The sequence below is a fragment of the Lipotes vexillifer genome, unplaced genomic scaffold (genome assembly GCF_000442215.2).
Source record: "Lipotes vexillifer unplaced genomic scaffold, Lipotes_vexillifer_v1.1 scaffold1417, whole genome shotgun sequence".
In the NCBI taxonomy this organism is placed as follows: Eukaryota; Metazoa; Chordata; class Mammalia; order Artiodactyla; family Lipotidae; genus Lipotes; species Lipotes vexillifer.
The window spans coordinates 769,168-780,501 of NW_006778171.1; the positions used below are offsets into that span (position 1 = coordinate 769,168).

An 11,334-nucleotide genomic window follows, 5' to 3' on the forward strand; every position below is an offset into this window, starting at 1 on the left:
GCGGAGCACAGGCTCCGGACGCGCAGGCTCAGCGGCCATGGCTCACGGGCCCAGCCGCTCCGCGGCATGTGGGATCCTCCCGAAACGGGGCATGAACCCGCGTCTCCCGCATCGGCAGGCGGACTCTCAAGCACTGCGCCACCAGGGAAGCCCGCCCCTAACTTTTTGATAGCTGTTCTGTCTCGGGCCCACAAACTGCTGGACAGCAGGATAAGTCTCCTTTTCCCACGTCATTCACGCTCTAGGAGCAACGAAGCTGCGTGTCCTGGGCACCCGCCTGGTCGGTGACGACAGGGGAGAGATGCCAGGGCCCCCTCCAGACGTCTGCGCCGTCCAGTGTGGAGACAGGGAGGGGGCCTGCCCACTCACCGAGTAGCCGTCAGCAGTGCTGAAGACCGTGACCACTTTGCTGGCGTCACACACGGCGAGGAAGGCGCCGTCATGGGAATACGCCAGGTCCGTCACAGGGCCCTTGGCCTCCAGGAGCTTGCCCTCCTCCTTCAGCGTGCTGCCCAGGATGGAGTACAGGCGGACGTTCCCATCCTGTGGGAGGACAGAGGGGCAGTGGGTCACTCCTGACACATGAGTGCGTGCACACACACACACACACACACACACACACTCTCTCTCTCTCTCTCTCTCTCTCTCTCTCTCTCTCCCGACGCCCTTCTTTTTGGAGGGAGGTGCTAGAGTATCAGTAAGAAGCAGCACCTTTCCTCCTAACCACCGTCCCGGCTCGGCCACCTGCCCACGTGCTGGCTCCTGTGCCAGGAGAGCTGCTCCTTTGTCCCCCTGGCACCAGAGGGCAACTCCTACAACCCTGCAGCAGCTCTCATGGTTGCACAGGCACAGTGAGCAGAGTTACATTAAAATAAGTTTAATTATTACATTAAAATTACATTAAAACGCAGAACCCCCCAATTGTGATTCTGCGTGTCTGGGAGCTCACGAGTCTGCCTTTTCCACAAAAACTCCAGTAAGTTCCAGCGCAGGCGTCCACAGGCCAAGCTCTGAGAAGCATCTGTACGTGAGTTAGCTCTCTAACAAGGGCCCGTCATCTGCCCTGACTGTCCTCGGCCAGAGCCATCTGCCCCGTGCCCTGTACCCCACACCCGGCAGGTGCCCTCAGGTACCAGGCTCCTCTCCCTGCTCTGTCGAGCCCGGCTCCTAGCAAACGCCCCATCCTCGTAGGGTCCAGGCACCTCTCCTCAGGGGCCAGGAAATGAGGGGAAAGAGCAGGGGTCAGAGGAGACGCCAGGATGTGGGCAACAGGAAGTCAGACTCAAGGGCAACTGAAGCCCTCAGGCTGGCACCCCACTCCACGGGTGTGAAGGATCTCCTGTCACCTCCCTGAGCCCAGCAAGCCTGGCTCGGGACGCAACTCCTTTTCCAGCTTGTGCTGTATCCACAAGCTCCCCAGGCCAAGGCATCCCTGCCCTGTGCCCGCACCCCAGCAGAGCCCACCTCACTGCCCGGGACCCTTGGTCTCCCGGGAGGCTGCTGTGTCACCAGGGGCTGGCAGCCTGGGGGAGGGTGGCCTCGTAGGGCAGCCCAGAGAGGCTCTCACTTGGGCGGCAGGAGGCACCCCAGCTGGTTCCCGCCGCCATCCCTCCTGCCCTGAGGCAGCCCGGCACCCACACAGCTCACAGCGCCCCCAGCCTGGCCACATACCCCAGGGCAGAGGGTGTGGGGACAGGGTCTTACCGCACCCCCGATGGCCACCGTCTCGCCACCCGGGTGCACAGCCACCACCTCGGGCTCATAGCCGGGGCTGTCGATGCTGAAGCACTTCCTCTGATCCTTCAGCAGGCCGATCTGGGAAACACACAGGCAGCTGTTAGAGGCCCCGGGACCGACGGATGGCCCAGGCCCAGGCTGGGCTCCATCTTCAACCTTTTGCGGGGCAGGCTGGGGCTCCAGCCACACTAAGTGGGACTGGCCCTGGCCCTGTGGGGTTTCTCCCTTATCTGTCAATATGAATGGTGCTGTTATCGCCACCCGCACGGGGTTAATCGAAAGCCATCTGACGCCTGAACTTTAGTTCCTCCAACTCTACGTCGAGTGTAATAAATGATCTTTGCTGAGCCGAGTTCTCACGGGTTCAAGAGGACGCAGCCCTCGGAAGTGGTGAAGCTATAAGCTGACACAGGAAATGAACAGGACAGGCTAGACTTCCAAGTTCTGGCTTCTCGGGTGCAAAAAACACCCTTTGCGACCTTGACCCGTGGTGTGTGAAAAAACTGATGATATCAGTGCGTGAGTCCCCGCAGCCCAGGGACACAGGGCTGGAGCCCCACCTGCTGGAAGGGAACCCAGGTGCTGACTACAGCAGGTAGGCAACAGTGCTGTGAGGTTCTCCGCTAGCTCTCAGCCCCGGCAGGGAAGGGAGGACAGGACAGACGGCTCACGGCGAAGTGGCCTGGAGGCACCCAAGTGCACCGCCCCCTTGCCCAGTCCCAGCCAGCACCTGCCTTGGCTCCCTCCTACTTGGCAGGGAAGCACATGGTCCGCAGACGGGGCTGAGCGCCCGGGTGTGTAGGGCCCACTGAGGCGCCCTGGTGGCCCGGCTCAGCCCCCTGCTGCTGGGGGTTGGTGGGGTGGAGGGGATGGGATGGGTCACACACACCAGTTCATGAACTGAACTGAGCCTCGGCCTCCTAGGGGTAAGAACCCAGCAGTGCCTAGACATCATGGAGACGGAATTCAGGGCTCAGAATAAACACCGGGCCTAGCAAAGGCAAACAAAAACAGCAGCTACAGCCCACTGTGTGGGAGCCACGCGCCTAACTAAGCGCGGTGTGTCCGTCCCTGGGATGGCAGGGTCACCTCCCGCTGTAGAGGAGCAAATGAGATGCAAGCCCCGCAGCTCTCAGGGCCATGGGGTCCCAAAGCCCCGCCCTGGCAGCCACAGTGTGCCTTTGCCCTCTGGTGCACAGCCCAAGGCCGCCTGGCACGGTGACCCTCCACCGTCCTCACCCCCTCTCGCCCCTCGCTACCTGCTCCTGGTTCTAATTCACTGGACCGTCCCCAACAGGGTAGACTCTCTCTGTGACAGCTCTGGCTTCACCCCATCGCATCCCTGCTCAAGCCACCAGCTGTCCCAAGGGCAAGCAGGCCCCTCCCCGCCCTCAGGGTGTGTTGCGGGCTGTGCTGTCAGGTAGGGGAGGCAAAGAAGCACCAGGTGGATGGGCGGCAGCACCCTCCCTAAAATTTGCTACAGAAAACGCACCTCGAGAAACATTCACCTGCATCATCTGCCCGACTCCGGAAGCGCACTTACCCACCTACACCTGACAGGGAAAGCCTGAGGGCACTGGCCCAAATCTGCCTCAGAAGCCACACTTGAATGTGGCTGTTCCCTGACCTAAAATCGTGGGCCCCTCCAGGACATTGTGCGGACCCTATGACCAGCCATGGGGAGTTCGGGTCAGGACACCCTAGAGAACCAGGGCAGAGACAGTACATCACAGGACAATCGTCACGCCTGATCCCGTGGGCCCTGGACTCCTTGGAACCTGGGGGTTGGACCCTGCACTCGCCAGCCCCTCCCGAGCAGAGCCCCAGGCGGCTCTTCCCTGAACTTCCCCACGTGAGCCCAGCATGAGCCTCAGAGGCCACAGCCTGTCCCAACCGCAGCTCCAGACAGGAATCTGAGACCAGTGGGGGAGGCCGAGCCAGGCCGCAGAGCCCAAGGTCTCACCTCTCACCTACAGGCCAGGTGCTCAGACACAAGGCTGGGGGAGCCCCCTCCATGGAGCGGCAGCCTTCCCGCCCGTCCTTCTAGAAGGTCCTCGTCCAGTCTTTCCCCCACTTGCTAAGGCGCTCATGGCCCTTGATTCCTCTTGCGCCCCTGCTGACTGCCCAGGCTGTCTGCAATAACTGCTTGACAGGAGGTTCGTGTTATCTAGGACACACAGGAATCCACTCTCCCCAAAGCACTGAAGCTCCCAGAACGGAGGAGGGGTGGCGGATCTGAATGACAGCTTTCGGCGGTGGGTCTGTCACTTGTGCCAGTGGGCGGGGGCTCCGTTACACCTGCCTCCTCTGATCTGCACGCTGGGATGCCCAGCCCGCTGACACATGGCGTCTGCTGCAGAGCAGGATCCTGGATAAAGTGGGTCAGGCTTGGGTCTCAGTCAAGGGTGCTTCGTTCCAGAAATTCCAGGAGACGGCGTGTAGAGACCTTACCGTCTTGAATGAGACCCCAGGCTGTGGGGCTGAACGCCAGACCCCACTGTGCTGAGGAGTGGCCCTCTACGCCACCCACCCATCACGTGGCCTCAGGGAGTCATGGTCACTATCTCGCTCATGGAGATGGTACAAGGAACCCGACACATACTTCCTCATAATCCTCCCTGTGAGCTGTGAGGGATGAGAAAACTAAAGCTCAGAGAGGGTGAGGAAAATGCCCGAAGCCACACCACCCCAATGCTGCAGGGCTGGGATTCGAATATGAATGGACACAGCTGCCTGGGCCGTGCCTCTCATGGGCCTCACGGGTGAGGGATGTGCAGGGCATGTGATCCTCGAGGGCAGGCTCGCACCAGGCTGCCCAGGTTCAAATCCCAGCTTGGCCCTTTGCCAGACGCAGACTTTGGGCAACTTACTCTCTGTGCCTCGGTTTTCTCACCTGTAAGGTGGGGATGATGCCATGCCTGACTGATAGGACTCCAGAGGATTCAGCGAACACGTGGGAAGCCCTCAGCACATGCAAACGGGGCTCAGTAGAAACGGGGTTGAATGCGCCTGAGAGGGGACGTGGGGACCAGACACTGCACAGCGTCAGCCTGAACTGAACCCGGGTGGGAGCCGTACCTGACCGATGCACACGACCACAGTGTAGCCCCCGGGGCCGACAGCCACGCACTTTGGCTGGATGTCCAGTTTCACGACTCCCTGTCCGCTGTGGAGAGGAAGTCATTATTTCAGTCTCCAGGGGCACAGGGTGGGTGTAAATACACACTCACTGCAGGACCACAGCACTCGGGTGACTCAAGGAAATTCCACCTTGATCTCTACTGCAGGAGCCTTTGCTAAAACACAGGAGGGGGTAAGGGAAGACTCTCAGCCTCTGGGAGAGAGATGAGTCATGATGGGGGCTGGGACGAGGGGAAGCGGGTGGCGAGAGGAAATGAAGGGATCACTCCCTGTTCCTAAGCATCTGTGCCAAGTGCCGCCCCCACAGCTGCCCTGTCCTGGCTTCTGCCCACGTCCACCAGTTAGAGACCCCGGCATTCCCCGGGTACAGACAAAACTGAGCTCTGACCCCACCTGCCCACAGTCATAACCAGTCTCCTCTGCAGGGCAATTAAAATTAAAAAAAACCCTGCTACTTCTAATTGGTGAAAATTGTGTTACCTTTACTTTTGGTTAAAACTATGAAAACACAAACTAGAAAAAGTTGCACACGCAAAGAACTTCTTGAAAATGGTAAATGGAGAAAAATTCCACGTAACTGGCAAGTGTGGCGTCCCCAAGGCTCAGTGAATGGGCCTCTGCGACCGGGTGACCAGGCCGTGGCTCTGCCCCGGGTCCTCTCATGAGTCGAGGCTCAGGGCAGCAGCCCGGCCCCGCAGAAGGCTTCACCAGGGACGTGCTCAGGGAGGGGCGCGGACTGGCCCCAGGAAGCTCTCACCTGTAGTCCCGCAGCGTGAGGTTGGTGTACCGCACCGTGTCGTCCATGCTGCAGCTCACCAGTTGCCCGCACTCGTCCACGGTCATCCTGGACACCTGGTTCGTGTGGCCCTTCCCAGCGAAGGAGTCGTTCTCCCCCGTCTCTGAATCCCAGTAATGTGGAGCAGGGGTTAAGGAAGAGCCTGACGTCCAGGGTGCGGCGCAAGCCCCCCAGGGAGGCTGCAGCCAGGCCCTCGTCCTGGGCCTGAGGGGGCCTCCTTGCGCATGTCCAACCCCGAATTTCAGGCAGCAGACGTTCTGGGGAGAGGGCCAGTAGGCCATTTACAATCCCACACACCCAGTTAGACACAGTCCACCTGTCTTCAGAACAGGAACCGGGCAGATCACGGGACTGCGCTGCCCTGTAACAACGCAACAGCACAGCGCCTCCTTCCGAGAGCAGGCTTAGAAGGAAGAGACCTTTCCCTGGGACCCTGCGTAACTGGGCCAAAACAGAGCCCCCCTCCCCAGGCTCTTTCTAGCCTGCTGTCCAGCCCACGGCCCTCAGCAGGAGGCTGGCTGTGCCCTGTGGCTCAGCCGATGGCCACCTAGGTGCCACCAGGTAAATGGGCCTGGGGCTGACCCACCTGGGCAGGGCCAGCGTGTGGACTGTCAGCTCGAGGGGCTCAGGTGTGAGGTGTTTTAAGTTACAAGATTCTCTTTTTACATCAACAAATGAGAGTGTCATTTGCACCGAAGACTGTTCCCTTAGGAAGCTGCATGTATATTCCACTCCTGACATGGTCTTGTGAAGGGACCGCCAGCCATGGATACCGCAGGAGGTTAACGTCACGGTGCACAGACATCGGGGTTGGGCATGAGTGGGGAGGAAGGAGCAGCTCCAGGAGGGGCGACGCTGGGCAAGACCCTCTGCTGTACCATCTCCTTACGTATGACAGGGTGGAGGGTGACTTCTCTGCCCTCCTCCCTCGGGGCTAGGGGAGACCTTCCCAGGGAGGAAACCCTACAGACCAGGCACGTCTGGGGAGGTGGGAGAAGCAAGGGGTCTGGAACAGCCCCTCCAGGAGGCAGGGCAGCCGCGGACCAGGAGCCAGGCTGCACGAGGGCAGGCCTCTCTCACAGCCACGACACATGCACTGAGGTGGGCCCCCCAGACGACCCCTCCCACGCTCGCCATCCTGGGAGGAGGAGGTTGGAAGGGCTGCCGGGAACGTCTCAAAGGGACTGCAAAGCCCCTCACCGGGGAGTGGGGGTTTGGTTCCCACCCAGCTCAGCCGTCGCCAAGCGGTGCAACATTGGGGAAGGCACTTGAGGCATCTGAGCTACACTTTCCCCATTTTTAAAATAAGGGGACTCTCCCAAAAGGCTCTAAGTCCTTTTGGATTCTAACACACACTGATCCTGCTGCTGCCCGTGAGAGGGAAGAGGCCGACACCAGGTCACAGACGGGAGAAGCAGCTCAAGCTCAGGGAGGTTCAGCAATCACTCAAGGCCGCACTACGTGACCCACCAGGTCAAGGCCGCGGCCTGGAGCTGGAGGCCCCAAGGACGGACGCGGCACCTCCCGGCAGCCAAGACCGGTCAGAGGAGCCCTGTGGCTGCCAGCCGGCTGGCCCCGCCGCTGGCACCGTGGGAACAGGAAACTCCCGACTCTCCTGCCAGGGGCCCCAGAGCCAGCGCTGTGAGTCAAAGGATATTAATGTGTCCGTCGTGGCTTCCAGAGTAGATGTAAGACTTGCCGCCGTTTTTATGCACCGTCAGGCACTGGATGGATTTGCTGTGGCCCTGCGGAGGAGACAGGCGGGGGGGTGAGCTCAGGACATGCCATCCTGCCTGTGCTTGTCAAATGCTCTCCACCGGCTAAGCCCCTGGGAGGGGAGGCAGAGCCCTCAACGCCACAGCCCCGGTGGGCCCGAAACAGCCCCAAGCTGAGCGACCACCTGACAAACCCTTCAAACCCTCGACATTCGGGCCTCCCCACCGAGGCACTCAACCCGACCTGGGTGGAGGACGGGGGTCTAGTGGAAGCCCCAACAGCACACCCGGTCTGTGCAGACAGACCCAGCTACCCTCCCTCCCCACACAAGGAGGAAACGGTCACAGAGGGTGAGCCCCTACCCGGGGGGAAGCAGCAGTAGTGGGGAGTAGTCTTGGGAGGGACCAACCCTTGCAGAAGCAGGCAGGGGGACCCCCAGGCTACTCGGAGGCCCAGGGGGTACCAGGTGCTGCTAACGGTTCATCCTCTACCCAGAAGCACAGCTCGTGGCTCCGGCTCCAGCCCCTGGCTCGTGAGGTTTCTTCTTTCCCAGCTCTCCCCTCCCATGCGAGGCTGTCCCAGGGCTGGGGCCCCACAGTTGCCCCGACTGGCAACATGGTGGGCCCAGATCACTCATTTACAACCAGTTGTCTGCTTCAAGAAAGGCACTTAACCTCCCCCGTAACTGCTCCTTGGATGGAAACAACCCGGAGGTTTGGTCTAATCATAGTGCTCTCCCCTCACCAGAGGCAGGCGGGTCCCTCTGAGCTTTGCTGACTGTTGCCACAGTGTGGTGTGTATCTTCAGAGAAAGGTACACACCGTTCTCAGAGACGGGAGAACCAGTGAACAGACCCCGAGTCCTTTCCACAGGGCAGCAACCCACTGGCCCTGCTACTTAAAAGCATGGTCCTCAGACCAGTGCTGGTCTCACGGGGAGTGTCGCCCTACGCAGCCTGGAGACTGAGAACCTGCGCTCAACAAGATGCCTGGTGACTTGTGCACGGCCCCCGCCTAGGGCAGCAGCCTCGCAGGGAACTTGTGAGAAATGGAGCTCTCCCGTGTCCCACAGATGAACCCTCTGAGCGCCGGGGTGTCGCCCACCTACCGTGTTCTAACAAGCAGCCTGGCTCAGGTGATTGATGCACCTTCAAGCTTGAGCCGCAGTGTCACCTGGGTGCATCTTAAAAGTACCGGCACCTAAGAGCCATCCCTACAGTCTTGGTCTCTGACAGCATCCCACTGGGCCCGTACAGAGGCATCAAGCCCTTTGTGGAAGCTCCCAGGTGATCTGAACGTGCGCCGGGGCTGAGAACCGCTATTCTATCTACGTTCTTCTAACTCCAGCTTGTTCCTGGGCTCACTCACAGCCTGACATTAGCACCAAACACTGCTCGGGACTCACATATGTGCGGCAGGAGGGCTGGGATGTTTTCTCTGACAACTGTAAACGCCCATGAGGTTCCTGAGCTGACCTGGGGGGTGGGGGAGGACAGGAGCCTGGCTAGTAGCGCCTGTGCTGTCGGCGACAGTGACATCACTGGGAGCAGTCAGGCCCAGGCCTCCATCACTCCCAGGGTGCCAGCAGACATGGGGCGATGCCTGGGACAGCCACCCGAGCCCAGCATCAGGGCGGCTCACGGGAAGCTGCTCTTCTGGGCAGAGGAAGCAGGTGGACAGTAACGCCTGACTCTCTCCAGCAATTTCTCCCCATTGCATGGAGGCCCAGAGAAGTGACTGCGCCGGGGACCCCTCCCAGCTCCCCTGGGCTCTGTGCCAGGATGTATACACCTTCACTTTACACTCATCACACTGGGCTGGAAGCCTGTGGAGCAAGTGGCCCCAATGGCCCCATCCTCAGGGCCAAGTCAGATAAACCTTTGCGGAAGCAGAGGGTGCAGGGCCAGCACTGAGGGCCAAAGCAGCTGTTGTTCTGGATCAGCCCTTCCCGTCAGCAACGCCCCACCTGAATGGGATGCAGCAGGCACCGAGCCCACCTGGGCCTCACGAGCTATTCACACAGGGTTAAGGGGGCAGACAGCCAGGCTCGGCCCCTTCCTTTAGGCAAGGTCATCTGCACACCGAGTCCACAAGGGCTGTGACCTCAGAGACTGTGGGATGGGATGTACAAAGCACTGCAGGGCTGGGCCCCTGGCCCTCACTGGGCCTGAGGGGAACAGTCCCAGGCTGGCCAACACCAAGCCCACAGGGCCCAGCCGTCTCCCAGAGCCTGTCTGCAGAGCCCTGAAGCAGATGAGCGAGCAGGCTGTGAGGAAGCACTGGGGTTTGGCCCCAGGAGGTTCAGCTGCCAGGACGGGGTGCAGCATGGAGCTGGGCTATGGAAACCTCTCCCTTGAGGGCACAGCTCATCCAGGGTGACAGAGCAGGCAAGGCTGACCCCGAGTTCCCACCACAGCCCACCCTCCAGCAGAAGCAGGTCTGCAATGGGCAGTGCCCAAGCAGGGCCCCAGGACACAGGAGCTTCTAGTCTGGCTGCGATTTCCTGAGAGGCCAAAAATTCCAGGGCTGATGGAGGGGCAAGGAACAGTCCCCACTATAGGGTACACTCAGGGCAGACCCTGGTGATCAGCCAACCTTGAGTGAGCCGTCCTGGGAGACGAGGATGGGAGGCAGGCCCTCCAATCACTCCCTGCTGCCCAAACCTCACGCCTCGGCACCTTGGGTTCCACCGACTTGTCCATTTCCTCCCACTCCCCAACACCCCCTCATGCCTGCCCTGCTCTAACCACAGAGGACAAGTGCCTGCCCACACCCATTCCCACGTTCAAACCCTGCACAATGTCAAGGCCCAGCTCCAAGGCCTGCTGGCCACCCACGTCTGCAGTGATGCCCCACGACATGCCCTGTCTTGGGTTTCAGCATCTTCCTGGTCCTGCCTCACAAGCGGACACAGCCAGTGGCCTCCTAACTGGGGGAGGCTGATCCCCCCGAGACAAACAACCCTGACAGCAGGGGCACGGGCTGCTGCCCTGAACCCCAGGCCCCGAGCATCCAGCTTCATGATAGCTCAAAGGGGAACGTGGCATCTGGCCTCCCACCTCTGCTAAACTCACATCCCCAAAGCAACCAGCATCCTGCCATTCTACTGGGCCTCACCTCACCTCAGTTGCCCTACGTCTGGCTGGGTGCCCACCTCCCCTCCAGCCAGCCCCTGCACACACAGCAGCTCCACAGCCCGGCTGTACCTTGATGACCCGCAGAGGTTTGCTGGGGTTGTTTTTGTCCAGGTAATTGATGTAGCCGGACAGGGAGATGCTGAGGAGGTGGTCCTTCTGCCACAAGCAGCCCAGCTGCTGGTCCAGAACGTTGGAGCCCATGGTAAACGTGTTGACAACAGAGTTCACATTGATGTCCCAAATTTTAGAGGTTTTGTCTCCGGAAGCAGAAAGCAAGTGGGTGCTATCGGGACTCCAGCTGATCTACTCAAACAAACGGTGGTCATGGGTCAAGCATTCCAGAGGGGGCAGAGACTCAGATAGCAGCTTGTCCACAGCCCCCATTTCTGAGCAGGGAGGATGGCCCAGAAGGTGGTGGGACACACCAGGGCAAGGACAGGATGAGCATCCTGGCCACTGGCCTCTCCAGGCCACGTCACCGTGTCCCACGTGACCCTGAAGGTCTCTGCCACTGCCCCTACTTCTAACCCCCCATCTCAGGCTTCCAACCTTAACACGTGTGTACAGATGACAACAGACGCAGACACGGCCCGACCACGACCACAGAACACGTTGTGAACACAGACGCATACTTACAGCATAAATGCCACCGTCGTGAGCCTTGCTTCCTCCCAGGGCACACACTTTCTCCCCCGTCTTCCCGTCATAGATGTAGATCTTTCAGGAAACACAAATAGATGCGGATCAGGCATGTGTGTGTGGAGGCCCGGCAGCCGGCATGCTAAATGAGCTCCTCATTTCTGCTCCA

At 60.2% G+C, this 11,334-nt stretch overlaps 1 protein-coding gene across 2 annotated transcripts in view; it reads right to left on the reverse strand.

The window, feature by feature from the left end:
* The window catches only part of WDR1 (WD repeat domain 1), a 40,218-nt gene that overhangs the window by 3,875 nt on the left and 25,009 nt on the right, over nucleotides 1-11,334 (reverse strand). For both annotated transcript variants that reach the window (XM_007451508.1, XM_007451509.1), the window contains 7 exons: nucleotides 11,163-11,243; nucleotides 10,596-10,829; nucleotides 7,332-7,419; nucleotides 5,636-5,792; nucleotides 4,816-4,903; nucleotides 1,705-1,815; nucleotides 370-543 (listed from right to left, as the gene is read on the reverse strand). In XM_007451508.1, the coding sequence (XP_007451570.1) occupies nucleotides 370-543; nucleotides 1,705-1,815; nucleotides 4,816-4,903; nucleotides 5,636-5,792; nucleotides 7,332-7,419; nucleotides 10,596-10,829; nucleotides 11,163-11,243 (933 nt within the window). The remainder of the gene's footprint in view (nucleotides 1-369; nucleotides 544-1,704; nucleotides 1,816-4,815; nucleotides 4,904-5,635; nucleotides 5,793-7,331; nucleotides 7,420-10,595; nucleotides 10,830-11,162; nucleotides 11,244-11,334) is intronic.